The 17,619-nt window shown below is 43.9% G+C and overlaps 1 protein-coding gene across 2 annotated transcripts in view; it reads left to right on the forward strand.

Annotated features, from left to right (window-relative positions):
• The window catches only part of Dsp (desmoplakin), a 47,685-nt gene that overhangs the window by 16,950 nt on the left and 13,116 nt on the right, over nt 1-17,619 (forward strand). For both annotated transcript variants that reach the window (XM_005327524.4, XM_013359658.3), the window contains exons 3-17: nt 89-237; nt 1,145-1,319; nt 4,512-4,640; nt 5,539-5,589; nt 6,564-6,725; nt 8,396-8,500; nt 9,173-9,268; nt 9,976-10,101; nt 10,658-10,810; nt 12,409-12,563; nt 13,599-13,725; nt 14,630-14,831; nt 15,495-15,721; nt 16,689-16,855; nt 17,306-17,444. In XM_005327524.4, coding sequence (XP_005327581.3) covers nt 89-237; nt 1,145-1,319; nt 4,512-4,640; nt 5,539-5,589; nt 6,564-6,725; nt 8,396-8,500; nt 9,173-9,268; nt 9,976-10,101; nt 10,658-10,810; nt 12,409-12,563; nt 13,599-13,725; nt 14,630-14,831; nt 15,495-15,721; nt 16,689-16,855; nt 17,306-17,444 — 2,163 coding nt within the window. The remainder of the gene's footprint in view (nt 1-88; nt 238-1,144; nt 1,320-4,511; nt 4,641-5,538; nt 5,590-6,563; nt 6,726-8,395; nt 8,501-9,172; nt 9,269-9,975; nt 10,102-10,657; nt 10,811-12,408; nt 12,564-13,598; nt 13,726-14,629; nt 14,832-15,494; nt 15,722-16,688; nt 16,856-17,305; nt 17,445-17,619) is intronic.

A 17,619-nucleotide genomic window follows, 5' to 3' on the forward strand; every position in this document is an offset into this window, starting at 1 on the left:
ACTATAGAAGCTTTTGCTCTCCTTAATGCACAGGAATCCTTTCTTTGCAGTAACATGTGTTTTCCTTCCTGTGAATTCTCTCTTTTAGGAGCTGAAATATGGAGACGGAATACAGCTGGCTCGAAGTAGGGAACTGGACGAGTGCTTTGCACAGGCCAATGATCAGATGGAAATCACTGACAGCTTGATCCGGGAGATGCGACAGATGGGCCAGCCCTGTGATGCTTATCAGAAAAGGTAATGTCCCCAGAGCACGGATCAGGAGGCTCGTGAGGAATGCTGCACACCCCGTTGTGCTCTTGTGCTCGGTCCATGACCCGTGTCTTCCTCTGGAGGAAGCAGACCCATGCCGAGGGGAACCTGCCTTCCTTGGCCTTTCGTACCTTCACGGTCTGCAATACACAGGGACCAAACCACTGCCCTCTTCTGTGCAATCGCAAAGCTGCCATGAGAAGAACTGAGCAGAGCTCCCTAAGAGCGCTCGGCCATTCAAAATCTCTAGGTCCTGTTTTGAAGCTCTGAGTTCATTAGGTGTCAACTGCACCTCCATCTAGAGGGCAGCAAAGCTCTCTGCCCAGCATCTAACTTTTTAGGAGTCTAATAAGAAGTCTGGCTTAGTGAATATGAAAGTGAGAGTCTTGGACCTGGACACGAAGCTGGGATGTGTAGTCTGAACTTGCTCCCGTGCCACCTGGGGTCCAGGATACCAGGAGAATCCCCAGGACAAAGCTCATGAGGAATCAACAGGTGTTATACCGGGTTAGGTAAAGGCAGGGACACTTTCCAAGGTGTTTCAGGCTTTAAGCATCTTCCTAGGACTTAACATATTTGAAATTTTTTTTTTTTAAATTTTGGGGTAGGGTTTCCGCCAAGTGCTTAGGGTAGCCCTGAATTTGCTACCCTCCTGCCCCAGTCTCCCAAGTTGCTGGGATGACAGGTGTGTGCCACCACACCTGGCTGGACTTGATATTTTTGTATGTGATCAAATTACAAGTCATGTGATAAAGCAAAAAAAAATATATTCAAATTAAACATTGGTGGCTTCTACATGGACCCAAAGGAGATGCGGAGAGGGGAGTTTGTCCTGAATGTGTTTCGTAGGCTGTTTTCCTGTAGTGATATCGTTTCTATTCTTTCCTTTCAGGCTGCTGCAACTCCAGGAGCAGATGCGAGCCCTTTACAAAGCCATCAGTGTTCCTCGAGTGCGAAGGGCCAGCTCCAAGGGCGGAGGAGGATACACTTGTCAGAGTGGCTCCGGGTGGGATGAGTTCACCAAGCGGCTCACCGGCGAATGTTTGGGATGGATGAGACAACAAAGGGTGAGCAGCGCCCAGAGGGACAAGTGTTGGTCCTTAGACCCCCAAACCCGGGTATCTTAGCTGTGTAGAGAGCGGCGGGTGAGCCCCAGGGTTCTGGTCACCAAGGACTTCAGGTGGCAATGACCGCTTGTGTCTGCCTGCTAAATCACATCATTGTTCTACCAAGGTAACTGACCTCATCTATGTTGCAGATAGGTACTTAGAAAAAAAAAAGAAGAATATTGTGGTGGTTCCTTTAAAATATTCACAAATTGGAAGTGCTGGGAACCGTCAAACTGGACGCTCTGGTTTGGGCTCCTCGGTGGCCTGCCTGGTGGTTTTGAAGTGTCAGTTGTCTGGTTGGGCAACCCTCTCGTCACTGGTGTGGGAGTGAATTAAAATAGTGGCAGCAGAAGTATGTGTTGATCCTTTCCCTAGAACCGGGGGTTTCCTCCAATGTCTATTTCAATGCTAATTATTGTTTTGTTGTTTTAGGTACTAATTATGCCCTATAATGAACAGGTGGCAGGGGAACCACGCCATAATCAGGGAGATGGGAATTTTATAATGAAAACCTACTCCCAGAGAACCATCTTTCTCCTGAGGAGGTGGATATGCTAGAATGATACCCTGTGGAGAGATTGTTATGCAACAGCCTTGTGGTTCTAAGAGCTTGGTGGGTTGTAGGACCATTTTAGAACTCATTCAAGAATTTCGCAGCCACTTTTTTTTTTTTTTTTTGGACAGTCAGTCTCACTGTGTCTCCAGGCTGCTCTCAATCCCTGGGCCCAGGCAGACCTTCTGCCATGAGTAGCTGGGACCATAGCACTGGTCTCTTAGAATTTGGGGGTTCTGTTCTTTCCCTTCATTCACTCATTCAGTTAACCTTGTCTCCTATTTTTCATAAAGGCTGTTAGTATTAGAGAAGGCGGTACACAGAGAGGAAAAAACTAGGAATAACCTCAGAAACTTTGAATATAAACCTCTTGGCATGTTTTCAAAATCCCATCAAATCTTTGGATGTACATTTCCTGAGGAATTTATCTGTACTCACTGTGCCAGAAATGGAGGTTCAAAAATTCTGAGCCATAGTCCTGAAGATGAAAATTCTTGAAGAAAATAAAGTACACACACATTGCCCAATTGTTGCCATGTGAGAGCTGTAGTAAATTTTTTGCTTAACTGGAGTGGGCAGGGGAGGCGGGTGGTGCTCCAGCCCCAGTGACAGGAAGAGCTGATGGGCTTTGAACCACACCTTAAGGATCCCTAATGGGAGGCAAAACAGCCTTTGAACCAAATTAATTATGAAGCATCATACAGCCTAATGTCTTCCAAGTCGGTAATGACAGCTGCATAAAACGACAGCTCATACTCTGCCCTTTTCTGTATTCCTGCCTGGTTCTGCTTTGGAAGAATACTTTGTAGCAATGGCTCCACATTTTTAAACGTCAGAAAGGGCATCATCACAGGGACTCAGTTTTATGTCATTTTCTGAGTCAGTGATGAGCGATGCTTTCAGATCCAGCAGGTGGTTCTCATAGCTCCCTACAAACCAAAAGCCGTTTGATCTCTCACCTGCAGGTTCACCCTGGGATTCCCTCTGGCCCTTTGCCCCCCATTCCTTCTTCCCCCTTGCATAGCCTGCATTCCTCATTCCTCCAGGGAGATCCAGCTGCAGGCTCTGCTGATAAGGGAGCCTCTTCCCCAGCAGCGCACACCTCCCAGCCAGGTTTGTGTGGCTTCCGGAGACTTGGGTTTCTGCTGATGGAGGAGCCAGATAGGATACACCTGGTCTGTAGAGACCAGTGTGAGCGGGAGCCCCGTCACCTCCCTATCTCCCCAGCACACGCACCTGCTTCTTCTGTTGAGCAAGCCAGGACAGCCACGGGAGACAAGGGTCAGAGTCCCCTGGGAAGGGAACCTTCTGTGATCTGGCTCTGAAATGGCTCCCCTTTCTGACACTTTGCCAAGTGCCCTAGAACATGGATGTGGCTTAAGAACAATCTGCATTGTGTTCCTGCTGACACGCCAGCCTGGAATGTTGGCCCCGGGCATGCCCGGGAGATGGTACAGGTGATTCGGAAATTTCACGTGTACTCATGCAAAAGAAGGATGAAATAATAGACTTGCCCCAGAACAAAATTTGTGGAACTATGCGTTTGATTTTTTTTTCTTCTGTGCAGCCTTCTTAGATTTGAGATCCAAATAATAAATCTAGCTAGATTTAATTTTGTAAAGAGCTAACGTAAGTCCACAATCTTAACATTGCCAACATTAATTGAAATGAAGACTTTTGAGCTTATATAGTAACTTTCTTTTGAAGTGGGCCATAGGGAGTTTTGCATCTGGAAAGGGAATGATAAATGCTGGGCTTTTGAGTCAACAATGAACATTTATCAAAATAATTTAGGACTTGGGTGTCACTCAGTGGTAGGCTGCTCATGTAGTCATGTGCAAGGCCACAGCACTGCAAAATAATAATAATAATAACAACAACAACAATAATAATTTAAAGAAATAAACAATGACAAATGCTTTTTGGTTCACTGTTGAGCTTGAGAAGCACCAAATAATTATGTTTCATTAATGATTTTTGATGTATATTTAAAACTTACTGAATAAAGAAGCATGTGGATATTTTATAGCATCATTATCTCCTATACATCTATGCACACACACTAATATCTAGTCACACACAAACTTGCACGTATACACATATTTTTTTTTTCTCAGAAGTCATGATATAGGTTTCAAGGAACCCATTTCTGAATTTCTTCCTCAGTCCAAATAAGGCAAGGAATGTATTTGGCAATCCCCGTTGTTAGGAAATCTTGAAACTTTACCAGATATTTTCGCTTCAAACATACTTGATATTTACATTTTTAGTCTTGCTTTGTTCTTTTCTTTTCTCCTTCCTTCCTTCCTTCCTTCCTTCCTTCCTTCCTTCCTTCCTTCCTTCCTTCCTTCCTTCCTCCCTCCCTCCCTCCCTCCCTCCCTCCCTCCCTCCTTCCTCCCTCCCTCCCTGACTGGTATTGAATGCCTCGGCTTAAGCGACCCTCCTGCCTCAGCCTCCCGAGTAGCGGAGCGTCTTCACTTTCATCTGAAGCAGAGCTGTGTTTGTCTCTTGGTTCCTTATCCCTGAGACCATAGAAAACTCAAGTCAGTTGCCAACAAGGACACTGAAGGGCACATCTCTTCTCCTTCCCTCTGCAGGCAGAGATGGACTTGGTGGCCTGGGGAGTGGACCTGGCCTCCGTGGAGCAGCACATCAACAGCCACAGGAGCCTCCACAACGCCATTGGAGACTACCGCTGGCAGCTGGACAAAATCAAAGCCGACTTGGTACTTTTCATTCTTCTATTTTAGGATCCACCCCCCCTCAAAAAAAAAAAAAAAAACAACTGAAGTTTTGAGTAATTACTTTCATGGACAATTTTGTCTGAGACAGGCTATTCTGTCTTTCCCAAGAGACTGGAAATTTTTAAAAATCCCATTTCATAAAGGGGAAGGGAAGCCAGATAGACCTTCTGGATCTTGAGGAGGAGCCGATTCTAGGACAAGACCATGAGAGCACTCATTTGTTTGCAGTTTGTAAACAAGTGCTTTTGGGGGAGTTGGGGGCGGGGTGGTCCGATTCTGCAGAAAGCAGAGCATCACTTCTCATGGAGAAAACGGATGATCACACCGTTGGTGACCTTGGCGAGTCCTTTGCTAGGTGGGTTTCCTGACACCCCTCCAGGGCTGGAGGAAGGTCAGACTTGCAGCTGGGTCGAGAATGACCCATAAGATATGAATCTGGTCTTAGGTGCTCAGTTTCCTCCTGCATCTCTACACTTTTAAATCACTAACTATTCCATGTAGATCAAAGCTTCTACCTCCCTCCCCCTTTTGGGCCCTATTTTTGTCCACTTGAGGACCTGATCAACTTTCTCCCCTCCTTTCTCCAAGATCTAGGACAACCTAAATCATATTATCAGACTTTTTTTTTTTTTTTTTAAGTTGCAACTAGTGAATCTTTAAATGACAAAGGTCAGGCCTTTACTTTGTGGCCCTGCTATCAGCCCAGTGAAGGTTTGCTTTCCGAACACCTGGGAGAAGGTCCCCGGGGTCAAGACTTCATAGAGCAAATACTTCTTTCTACTGAGGCCAGAATGGATAAAAAAGGAGGTTTCGAAGGGCAGCTCTTTCTCTACAAACCCAAGAGGAGAATTAAATAATGATGCTTTTCATCATCTTTTAGCGTGAGAAGTCCGCCATCTACCAGTTGGAAGAGGAGTATGAAAACCTGCTGGTAAGTCGACTTATTTCTGAATTGCCCGTAGTCTTTGTTTTTAATTCAATACAATACTGTTCACTTCCTGGGGTGAGGCACCTGCTCAGTGTCACCCAGAAGACCCTGGAAGTATTCTTACCTCCTTGCTCATGGATGCTAATTTCATTGCTACTGCTAAGTTTCCTTTAGAAGTAAATTCTGAAAGTATTTTCTTCTTTTTGCAGAGGGTGCCTACAACTATTCCATTTTCAAGCTGTGTTACCTAAATGATGCTTGTTAATAAATACTTGCAGCTAGAGCAGTAAAGTCTTGCCACTTTTGAATTGCAGCTTTTGGAAGTATTAGCAAAAATATGATGTATTTTCTTTAGATAGTTTCTCATCAGATCCCCATTGTATGACAGATTCTGTATCAGTCATGTGATTGATAAGCAGAGAGATTTCCATTCTTGTACCTATTTGTGTCACTTTATCTTCACTTTTCCCACATTTCCTTGTTGGCAGCAGTATTTTTACAATAATGTGGCGAGTGGTGACAGAACATTTTTTTTTCCTTGGGGCTGGGATGGCATCTTGAATATTGCAGGGGAAGGTGACAGTAGGAAAAACCAGAGTCCTGTTTCCCTCCTTATTGTCTAAAACTATCAGATGCAAACTTTGGTATCTGAATCAAGACCCTTTAGGAGATGGGGGTTCAGTGGTAGAGTATTTGCCTGGCCCTAAGTTTGACCCCTAGCATCATGAAAAAAGAAGAAAGGAAAAATCCTCAGGGATTAGGCTGTTGGAGTCTAACGTTGCTGTCTTATTCATCACACGTTGGGACTGGTCCTGTTCCCATGCGAGGTGGTCAGTGACTGCACCAGGTTTATAGGCGTTACCTGGTCTTGGAATGATTTTGGTGAAGGAGCTACCGGGGTTTATCTATGACGTCTGCAGAGGCCACTCTTCATCTGCTCGTGTTATGCTAATGCTTCTTCTGAACTTGCTCTGCAGAAAGCGTCCTTTGAGAGGATGGATCACCTGCGACAGCTGCAGAGCATCATCCAGGCCACCTCCCGAGAGATCATGTGGATCAATGACTGCGAGGAGGAGGAGCTGCTGTATGACTGGAGCGACAAGAACACCAACATCGCCCAGAAACAGGAGGCCTTCTCCGTAAGTTCCCCCGGGGAGCTGTAGGCACGGCCTCCAGGCTATTGCCCTGGGAGCTGCTGGGTGAGGAGAGTGGCCTTTTAATAATGTAATTGCCACTTGTCATTTGGCCTCGGAAAAACTATTCCTTTTCTGAAAGCTGTTCATAGCAGTAAGAGAGGCAATACATTTTTTGTTGTTGTTTTTTTCTTAAGAGGCAGGGCCTTCTTATGCTGCCCAGGTTGGTCTCAAACTCTTGGGCTCAAGTAATCCTCCTTCCTTGGCCTCCCAAGTAGCTGGCACCACAAGTGTACCCTACTGCACCTGGCTAAATAACTTTTTTTCCCCAATGAGTTTGTTTAATATCCCAGAAGACAGTAGTTCATTAGGTTGGGTGAGAATTCATTCCCTCAGGTAACCTAGGGTCAGGTAGCAACTGTTCTAACGGTAGATTAAAACCTGGAATTAGGAATTAGAACAGGTTGACCGTCTTCATTCAAAATTCTGAAATCCAAAATGCTATAAAATGGGAAACTTTTGCAGTGACCATGTGATGCCCTCAGTGGAAAATTTCACACCTGACCTCAGGTGAAAGGTTGCAGACAAAACATAGGCACCCAAAAAATATCATATAAAATTACTTTCAGCCTATGTCTATCAAGGTGTGTATGAAGCATAGAAATGGAATCTGTGTTTAGTTTTGGGTCTCATCCTTAGGGTACGTCGTTACTTATGTGACAGTTTCTAAAATCTGAAAAGAAAAAATTAAAATTTAAAACACTTTGGTCCCAAGCCTTTTGGGTCAAGGATACCCAACTGGTATTCATTACAGCTCTGTCCCTCTACTAGCATGATCTTTGACAGGGAATGTCACCAATCTGAGGCCTTGGTCCTGTGTTATCCTGTCATGAACATCCTTCCAGCCTTAAAAATGCTGTGATTCTTGAGGAAAACCTACCATGATGTGTTGCATCTTACGACTAAAACACTCAGGGTCACTCCAGGTGAACTGGGATGCACAGAATAATCACCCAGAGACAGAGATACCTTTTTCTTTGGGTCCCATGACAGCTTCTCGGACCCTAGGGGTCCATGGAAAAGGAAAGAGAGAGAGAGAGGAGAGAGAGAGAGAGAGAGAGAGAGAGAGAGAGAGAGAGAGAGAGAGAGAGAGAACGTACTGAACCCTTTTATTGGGGAGAAGCCATTCAAATGAGACCAGGGGTCAGGTTTCGGGGACGTTGAGTCTGGCTTCATGATGTCTGCTGTCAGCAGATTGACTGACCTCTAAGAAGGCCACACCCAAAGGCAGAGCAAGAAAAGGGGACACACAGAGGGAGTTTCTATGGAACGTTCTATCCCAAATAGGAAAAAGGGGTAGGATTACAAAAGAACAGGTGAGTGTAGGTCACCTCGGGGGGTGTGCCTACTCAGAAGACTGGCTTGCTGTCCGAGTGAGGGGAAAAGACCAAGTCACGAGTCATGGCACTACCGTGCCAGACTACAGTGACCTTTCAGATCCCCGAGGTGCATCAAGACTGGAAGGCGTGGTAACTCAATGTGGCTCCCCACAATGATGCTTTGGCATCGTTCATTTCCCAAATGCAGTATGGTGCTTTTCCTCCTCTAAATGTTCGGGCGTGATAGACGTCTAATGGTGACTTGCTCTAAAGAATTGGCTTTTTATCTTTCCATAGATACGCATGAGTCAACTGGAGGTCAAGGAAAAAGAGCTCAATAAGCTTAAACAAGAAAGCGACCAACTCGTCCTCAACCAGCACCCCGCCTCCGACAAAATCGAGGTCAGCTCTGTGAGAGTGACATTTTAGGAAATATTAGATACAAATACAAATTATTCTGCATTGCATTGCAAAAGCCGTCATAGACAATATGTAATTGAACGAGCATGGATGTGTTCCAATAAAACTTTATTTACAAAACCAAGCAGTGGGCCAGGTGTGGCTCTTGGGCTGTGCTGTGATCAAGGCTGATATCAGGTGGTAGGTAGCACTGACATGGCCATGTTGGTTGTTGAATTGCAACTTCCATATTGGGTGGTCAGAGTCACTGCCTTAAGCCCCCCAAGCTCTCCTGCTGGATGCCTCCACCTCCCTATGATCTAGCACCTGTCCCGCAGCAGGGCTTGATGTGGCAGAGGGACCTCACTCCAGTGCTAGCCCCATTGTCTGTTCTAATTGGTCAGTACCTGCTCCATTCGGATAAGATTTATTTTGCCTAAGAGTCCCAATGGTAGGTCTTTATGAAAACTAACTTTAAAATTTGATTTCTCGCATACCAAGAGTTTTTCTCTAGTGGGAAATTCTGTTTTCAGCCATTAGACAAAGTTTGGTAGACTTAGAGGAGACAAAAAGGTATTTCCTAGCTTTTGTCAGACCCACCCACCGATGCAGGAAGGTGCACCTCTGCCTCTGTGCTGCAAGTGGGGAAAGATAGCTGGTGCTTTTTCCTTTCAGGCGTATATGGACACTCTCCAGACACAGTGGAGCTGGATTCTGCAGATCACCAAATGCATTGATGTTCATCTCAAAGAAAATGCTGCCTACTTTCAGGTTTTTATGATTAACAATCCCATTGTCTTTTTAGGTCTTACTACCTTATCTTTTGAGTATGTTTTTTAAAGCCCTGAAAACAATCTTAAAAATATTGCTTAAATCCTATTTATTGGTTTTCAGTTTAGAGAAGCATAATTTGTAAACAGTCGCTGAGCCTTTTACTGTCACATACATAAATACTTAATGTTTTCTTTAACCACTTACCAAAGAGAGGCTTAGGGATGAGAGTCCTAGAAACATAACTGCTAAATGATTGTATTAGTCAGATTTCCATCACTATAACAAAATACCCAAGACAATTAATTTATAAAGAGAAAAGGTTTATTTTGGCTCACATTTTTGGAGGTTCCAGTCCATGATTGATAGGTTCTGTTACTTTAGGCCTGTGATGGAGGCAGATATCATGGTAGGGAGCATGTGGTGGAGCAAAACCACCTACATACTAGCCAAGGAGCAAAGGGAGAAAGAGGAAGATTCAGGGTCACACAGTCATCTTCAAGGTCATGCTCACAAATGACCTAAATACCTCCCAGTAGGCCCCATTTCCTAAAGATTCTCTCACCACCCAATGGCACCCCCTGGGGACCATGCCTTCAAAATATGGGCCTCTAAGGGCCATTTGAGAGCCAAACTAGATCCCTAATATTGCTTATGAAGTCACTTTTCATTTAGTCACTTATGAGGCTCACTCTCATCCCTAACAGTTTTTTGAAGAGGCCCAGTCTACTGAATCCTACCTGAAGGGCCTGCAAGACTCCATTAGGAAGAAGTACCCCTGTGACAAGAACATGCCCCTGCAGCACCTGCTGGAACAGATCAAGGAGCTGGAGGTACCGTCTTAGACCAAACTTAGCAGCTACACCCAGGGGAGATCAATGACAGTCTCAGTGCTGATTGGTATTGCTCCCCAGTGCATGCCCAGAGCCTGAGCCAGTGTCTTCTTGGTCTTTCAGTAGCTTTTCTCAAAATGAACTTTGCATGCTCAATTACTGTTGGGAGTTTCATTTGCCTTCAAATCCAGATTATTTGCTGAAAACAAAAGTTCAAAGAGCACTGTTTACTTCCCACGAAGTAACTAAGTTCCCAGAAATTCTTCTTTCTTTTTTTACTTTCCCTTTGGGAAAACATGCTTCAAATTTGATCACCGTGGTCCTTTCACACAGGGATATTCTTTCCTGCCTGCTTAATTCTTGGTTACGTAGATCCTGGAGAGGCTTATAAAAGGTGCTCCTGTTCCCTGCCGACAAATGTGTGGCTTATCACAGCTCATGCAATTACAGTGACTTTTAATTTGTATGTTAGAGTAGCTACATCAATGTCATTTGAAGATTCCTCTAAAAATTTCAGGGCATCTATGTTCAAGGATGATTTTATTTGCAATTGCAGAAAGAACGAGAGAAAATTCTTGAATACAAGCGTCAGGTGCAGAGCTTGGTAAACAAGTCCAAGAAGATTGTACAGCTGAAACCGCGGAACCCAGACTACAGGAGCAATAAACCCATTATCCTCAGAGCTCTCTGTGACTACAAACAGGACCAGGTGTGTACACAGTTCTTCAAAATGTTCAAAAGTTTTCCTTTTCTTTTCATGAAGACTTTTGTCAATTGAGAGCAAAATTTATTCTCAGTTTCAATAAGTAGCCTAGTCATGTCTTTTATATATAAAGCAGCAACCTATTGAACGAATGCAGTGACTCTTTTCTGAGTCAGTGGATAATTTTCAATCATTAGGACAATAGCTCTTTCTTTCTTCTTATTTTTCCTTTGGGTGCTGAGATTGGACCTAGAACCCATGTCATGCTAAACATGGAATCCACCACTGAGCTACAACCCCCACTCAAGACAATAATTTTGAGAACTTTAAAAATTCTTTTTAAGGGTTAATACTCCTTTGGTTTTTTTTTTTAGTACCTAAAATGTATTTATTTGTGATCATTCTCATCTTTATGTTTCTGACAAAAGAAATGAGATATGACTGTAGTGTGCTGCCTCTAAAGTGAATGTCTTTGCAAATTTTATGCAGTAATTGAGCACACTGATTCTGCAGGCTTGGGTTTCAACATAAGCATTCGTATAGAAGGATGGTTTGGTTTTAATAGTAATTTATATGATTCCCACAGCTCTTGTTTTCTTATAAAATCATGGAGGATCTTAGAAACATATGATTAATTCATCAGATAAACTTCATCAAACATTGAAGTCTGTTCTATTATGTGTTATGTTTTAAGAATTTGTGTGGTGAGAGAATTAAGAAGGAAATTTGAGTGGCAAATGAAATACATAAAAAATCAAGTTTCTTCTGTTTTAACAGTGAGATAGTTGTCACATTTTAAGTAGTCTTGTGTGTGTGTGTGTGTGTGTGTGTGTGTGTGTGTGTGTGTGTGATGTGTCATGCTGGGGATGGAACCCAGGGCCTTGTGCATGCTGGGCAAGTGCTCTGCTATTGGGCTATACTCCCAGCTTCTAGGTAGCCATTTTGAGAAGCTATATAGACACTGGAGCTAATTTATAAATGTATGTAGCTATTTAGAGGCTGGTGTTAATTTATAAACGAAGCTGTTCAGATGCTGGAGATAATTTTAAAAGTTATTTTTCAGGACACCAATACCAGAATGCTTTTTATTTTTAGATTTTCAGAGCAAATGAGTGAGACCCATAACCCCCCCACCTCCTAATTAATAATTGATACTAATTATTAATATTAAAATATTCAATAATATTAAAGTCTAATATAGGAAACATGAACTCATGAAAATACAAACACATAGGGTGAAGTTTTGCTTCACCAACAGATCTCCTTTTCTTTCTTTCTTTCTCTTTTTTTTTTTTTTTTTAAGAAAGAAGGTTGTAGATACTAAGTCCAAGTGATATGTTCCTGGTGACTTCCCCAGATTATCAGTCACTTTCCCTAATCCCCTTAGTTTGCAGCTCACTTTGTAGATGCACCCTGCAGGCTCCCGTGGATGATGGAAAGCATCAGCACTGTTGGGTTTTATAAAGGTCGGCTTCAGGGGAAGGGTAAAAAGGAACAACTTCCGTCGTTGATGTGTTTTCATCTCTGTTTGTCTTTGGGGAAAAAAAAAAAAGATGAAAATGTGTTCTGGGGAACACAGCTGAGTGCTGGCTGTTTCCTTGCAGAAAATCGTGCACAAAGGGGACGAGTGCATCCTGAAGGACAACAACGAGCGCAGCAAGTGGTACGTGACGGGCCCCGGAGGCGTGGACATGCTCGTCCCTTCTGTTGGGCTGATCATTCCTCCCCCGAATCCGCTGGCCGTGGACCTCTCTTCCAAGTAAGTTGTCCCACCTGGTCACCCTGGCAGGCATGTGTGTGGGGGTGGGGTGGGATGTGGAATATGGGGGGGGGGAGATGTGCGGAGACAACAAGCTTAGACCAGATTTTTTTTAAAAAAAATCATATTTGCTTCCCAGAAAAGGAACCACGTGAGGGTCACCTTTACTTTGTCTTGCAATTTTATGTTGAAGACCCTAAAAAAAGAAATCAGCCAAGTGAGGTGGATCACACCTATACTCTCAGTGGCCGAGGAGGCAGAGGCAGGAGAATTGTGAATTTAAAGCCAGCTTCAGCAATTTAGCAAGACCCTAAGTTATTTAGCGACACCCTGTCTCAAAATAAAATATGAAAGGGGCTGTGGATGTCGCTCTGTGATTAAGCGCCCCTGGGTTCAATCTCTGGTACAAACACAAAAACAATAAAACCTGACTGTGTGTGTGGGAGGGCCACAGTGAATAATACTTGTCATTACACTTTGAAGCTTTTGCTTTGAAGTTCCTCTTGTTAGCAAATCGTTCATTTTGCTTGTAGTCCCAAGTGTAAAATTCCTTTAATATCAATACTTGCTTATTAATAGACAGAACATTCATTTTAAAGATTATACCCAGAGAAGATTCTCTTAAACCTTTCAGTGTGGAAATCTGCTACTGTACACGGATTAGAGAGAGTAGCTCAATGAGTCCCCATGTCCTCATGAACAGACTATGGCTGTCATTGGCATCGAATGTGCCTGCCCTGCGACACTAGACCTCTGTCCATCAAAAGTTGCTGACAAACAACACAACCACCAAAATCCTACTGCATGTTTCATCCAGAATGATTTGAAGGAGCTATTAAAATGTAGACAAATTGAGCCCATACTCTGTAGGGAGTAGAGGAATCCACATCCATTGAAATGATGGCAGTGTTAGAAATTAAGCACATACCTGTTACTTTGTAGGGGATTGTTTCAAGCGGGTAAGCACATCCAGATTTCGGAGTGGGTTGAGGTGTGAAAGTCCTACCTAGCCTGTTTTCCCTTTGCGCCTCCCAGGATTGAGCAATACTACGAAGCTATCTTGGCTCTGTGGAACCAGCTGTACATCAACATGAAGAGCCTGGTGTCCTGGCACTACTGCATGATCGACATCGAGAAAATCAGGGCCATGACTATCGCCAAGGTACGTCCCCAGGACCACTCAAACCCAAGGCCTGGTGCATACTAAGCAAGCACTGAGCACCAAGCTCCACCCCCAGCCCCCCCAGGGCAACCTGTGAGCTGGTAGTTAGCGCTTTTGCCTCTCATCGAGTGAGGATGCCTAGCCTTCCGTAGAGGCTCTGATCTGTCCAGTGTAGAACAGGAGGGGCTGGCGGGGTGGCTCGGTGCTGGAGCTCTTACCTAGCATGCACAAGGCCTTGGGTTCGTCCCTGGAACTGTGGGAAAAACAAAACAGCCAGGAGGAGTCAGCCCATGGCTACTTATGAGACAGCAGAAATACTGATTGAAGAAACCTGATGAACTGTGGAAAGGAAAAGTAAGATTCTGGAGCCTGTTCTCCTTAGAATGAACCATGAAGTCATGAATGGCTGACTATCACAGAAGTCAGGGCAGGATGGAACTCTCAGACAAACACGGAAAACCCTAGTTACTATATATCAGGGGTTTTTAAGTTGTCTGGAGAATCTTATTTGGGATGTTTTTAGAGGGTCAGGGATCAGTAAGGAAATGACACAGAATGGGCAAATGTTTTTTTGGGGGGGCTCCTCCCTGCTCATTTTTATAGTAAGAGAAGCTTTACTGTGCTCTATTATTTCATTTAAAGAAAAAAAAATTCCATAGAAAAAAAATCAGACTAGGCACTGTGGTGCACACCTCTAACCCCGCCTACTCAGGAGGCTGAGGCAGGAAGAACATAATTTTGAGGCCAGCCTCAGCAACTTAGTGAGACCCTGTCTTAAATTTTGAAAGAGGGACTGGTATTGTAGCTCAGTTGGTAGAGTGACTGCCCAGAATGTGCAGGACCCTGGGTTCGGTCCCCTATAAATCACTTCTTTCTGATTTACTTTGCCTGACTTAACTTGCAGCTCAAGACCATGCGGCAGGAAGATTACATGAAGACCATATCTGACCTTGAGTTACATTACCAAGAGTTCATCAGAAATAGCCAGGGCTCTGAGATGTTTGGCGATGATGACAAGCGGAAGATGCAGTCTCAGTTCACGGATGCACAGAAGCATTACCAGACCCTGGTCATCCAACTCCCTGGCCATCCCCAGCACCAGACAGGTCAGCCTGGGGCATCTTTCTCTTTGTCTCAAACACGTATGTGGTTTTAAAAAGAAAGTCATTTGTATGAAACTTGTATCAGATCATTTCTTTGAAAGATATTGTCTTAGTCTGTTTTATATTGCTATAACAGAGTACTCCAAACTGGCTGATTTATTTTAAAAAAAACACGTTTATTTAGCTCACAATTCTGGTGGCTGGAAAGTGTCTGGTGAAGGAACTCTGACTGAGTCACAACAGGAGAAGCAGGAAGGGACATGGTCACATGCAGAATGGGCCACATACATGGGGAGCAACATGGAGAGCAACATGCTCTCTGGAGAACCAATCTAGTTTCCAGAGATTTACTCCAGTGCCAAGAGAGGGGCATTAATCCCTTCTGAGAGTGGAGCACCCATAATCTAATCACCTCCCACTAGGCCTCCCCACCTCCTAGAAGTCCCATCACCTCAGTAGTGTTAGATTAGGATCAATATTCCGGCATTTGAATCTTTGGGGGACTAAGCTTTACCCAAAGGATCCAAAGTCCTTTATACATTGGATTTCTGGAATCAAATCAAAGGAAGTAGGCCTAATTTTGTGCAGTATCAATGTTTTTTGAGGCCTTGCCCCCTGCCAGCTGGGAATTCTCTGATTTTTGTGCCCCCCCCTTTATTTTTCCAGTGACCACAACTGAAATCACTCACCTTGGTTCCTGCCAAGATGCCAACCATAATAAAGTCATTGAGACCAACAGAGAATGTGACAAGCAAGAGACCTGGCTGCTGATGGAGCTCCAGAAGATCCGCAGGCAGATGGAGCACTGTGAGGGCAGGATGTCACTGAAAAACCTCCTGCTGACAGACCAGGGGTCTTCACACCACATCACCGTGAAGATCAATGAGCTCAAGGTGGGTGAGGATCCACTCCGATTCTGCCTGTATTTTTCCATTTATCTGTAATCCGTTAAAGCCTCCTGGTTAGTATGTTTATAGGCAAATACATTAGTCTGTTTTCTTTTGCTACAGTGAGGATTTTTTTTAAGGGCAAAAATGATCCTAAAAATCATGGAACCGTATTGCAGAGTAATAAGCATTGATTGTCAGAAATGTGACATGTTCACAGTGGAATATTATGCAGTTTTTTAAAAAAAGAAAAAATTTTGCTCATCGCAACTGTTACGAATGAACCTGGAGGAGGACAGAGTGCTAAGTGAAATAAGCCAGACACAGATAAGCAGTGCATGATCTCACTTATGGGTGGAACCAAAAAGAGTCAGCATCATAAAAATAGAAAGTAGAAGAGTGATTACCAGGAAGTGGGCCCAGGAAGAGACAGGGAGATGGAGGTCAGAGGATACAGAATTGCAGTTGTGTAGGAGAAGTCTAGAGCTCTAGTTTTCCAGGACTACAGGAAATAATACTATGGGAGGCTGAATCAGGAGGATCACAAGTTCAAGGCAAGCCTCAGTAACTTAGTGAGGACCTGTCTTAAAATAAAAGGGGTCAGGATGTGGCTCAGTGGTGAAGCACCTCTGTGTTCAATCCTCAGTACAATAATTCTCAGTACAACACGTTCACACACACACACACACAAGAAAGAAAGGAAATTTTCAGTGTTTTTAACACATGCACCCCCCACACACACACACACAGACACACACACACACACACACACACACACACACACACACACACACAAACTTACACAAAACCTGTGGAAAGCGATGGATATATTAATTTGCTTACCTGAGTACTCATTTCCCATATGTATATGAAAATTCGATGTTGTCCACCTGAAGTTACATATAATAAAAAATAATTTTCAAATAAATAAATAAGAATAAGAATAAGAAGAGCTTTCCTTCCTTTTTGACAGAGTGTACAGAATGACTCGCAAGCCATTGCAGAAGTTCTCAACCAGCTTAAGGACATGCTTGCTAACTTCAGAGGTTCTGAAAAATACTGCTATTTACAGAACGAGGTGTTTGGACTATTCCAGAAGCTGGAAAATATCAACGGTGTTTCAGATGGCTACTTAAATAGGTAGGCACAGCCAACACCAAAGGATGTTTTGCTTTTGCCCAGTGACCATCTTGAAGACTTCATTTGCTATGTGTGTGTGGTTCCTGGGGGCTTTGGCCTTACAGATTCTCTCATCACTAGAAGTTTCCTTAACTCTTCTCTGTGGTCTGTGGTTTGGGGAGGGCATCCTCTAGTCTAAGGAGTTAATTCTTCTTTTCTGCAGTCTTAGAACTCTCCACACATATCTCAGAATTAGGTATAGGGGCCAGAATTTGGAGTTCTTCAGTAAATGTGAAACAGTGGTCAGAATTACAAGAGAGAAAAAGATCACCACTTCCACGGCCTATAAAATAGGCGAAGTGTATTGCATGGCCCTGACGTGGTTCTCCTTCATGAGTGGTGGCAGGAGCTCCCTGCTTGCACTCTGATGATGTCACTGGGAGTTTTTTCTGCTCCTCTTGCTCTTTCCAGCTTGTGTGCAGTGAGGGCACTCCTGCAGGCCATTCTCCAGACGGAAGACATGTTGAAGGTCTACGAAGCCAGGCTCACCGAAGAGGAAACGGTTTGCCTGGACCTGGATAAAGTGGAGGCCTACCGCTGTGGACTGAAGGTAATACCAGCCGCCCAGTTCACGGGAAGTGACAGGGGACCCAGCTCCCGATATACACCTCGCCTAGTTTCCATGAGTGTTGTTTTGATTTTTTGTTGTTGTTGTTGTTTATATTGGGATTGAACCTAGTGAACTCTATCACTGAGTTATACCCCCAACCTTTTTTTTTTTTTTT

Source organism: Ictidomys tridecemlineatus, chromosome 8 (genome assembly GCF_052094955.1).
Source record: "Ictidomys tridecemlineatus isolate mIctTri1 chromosome 8, mIctTri1.hap1, whole genome shotgun sequence".
Taxonomy (NCBI): Eukaryota; Metazoa; Chordata; class Mammalia; order Rodentia; family Sciuridae; genus Ictidomys; species Ictidomys tridecemlineatus.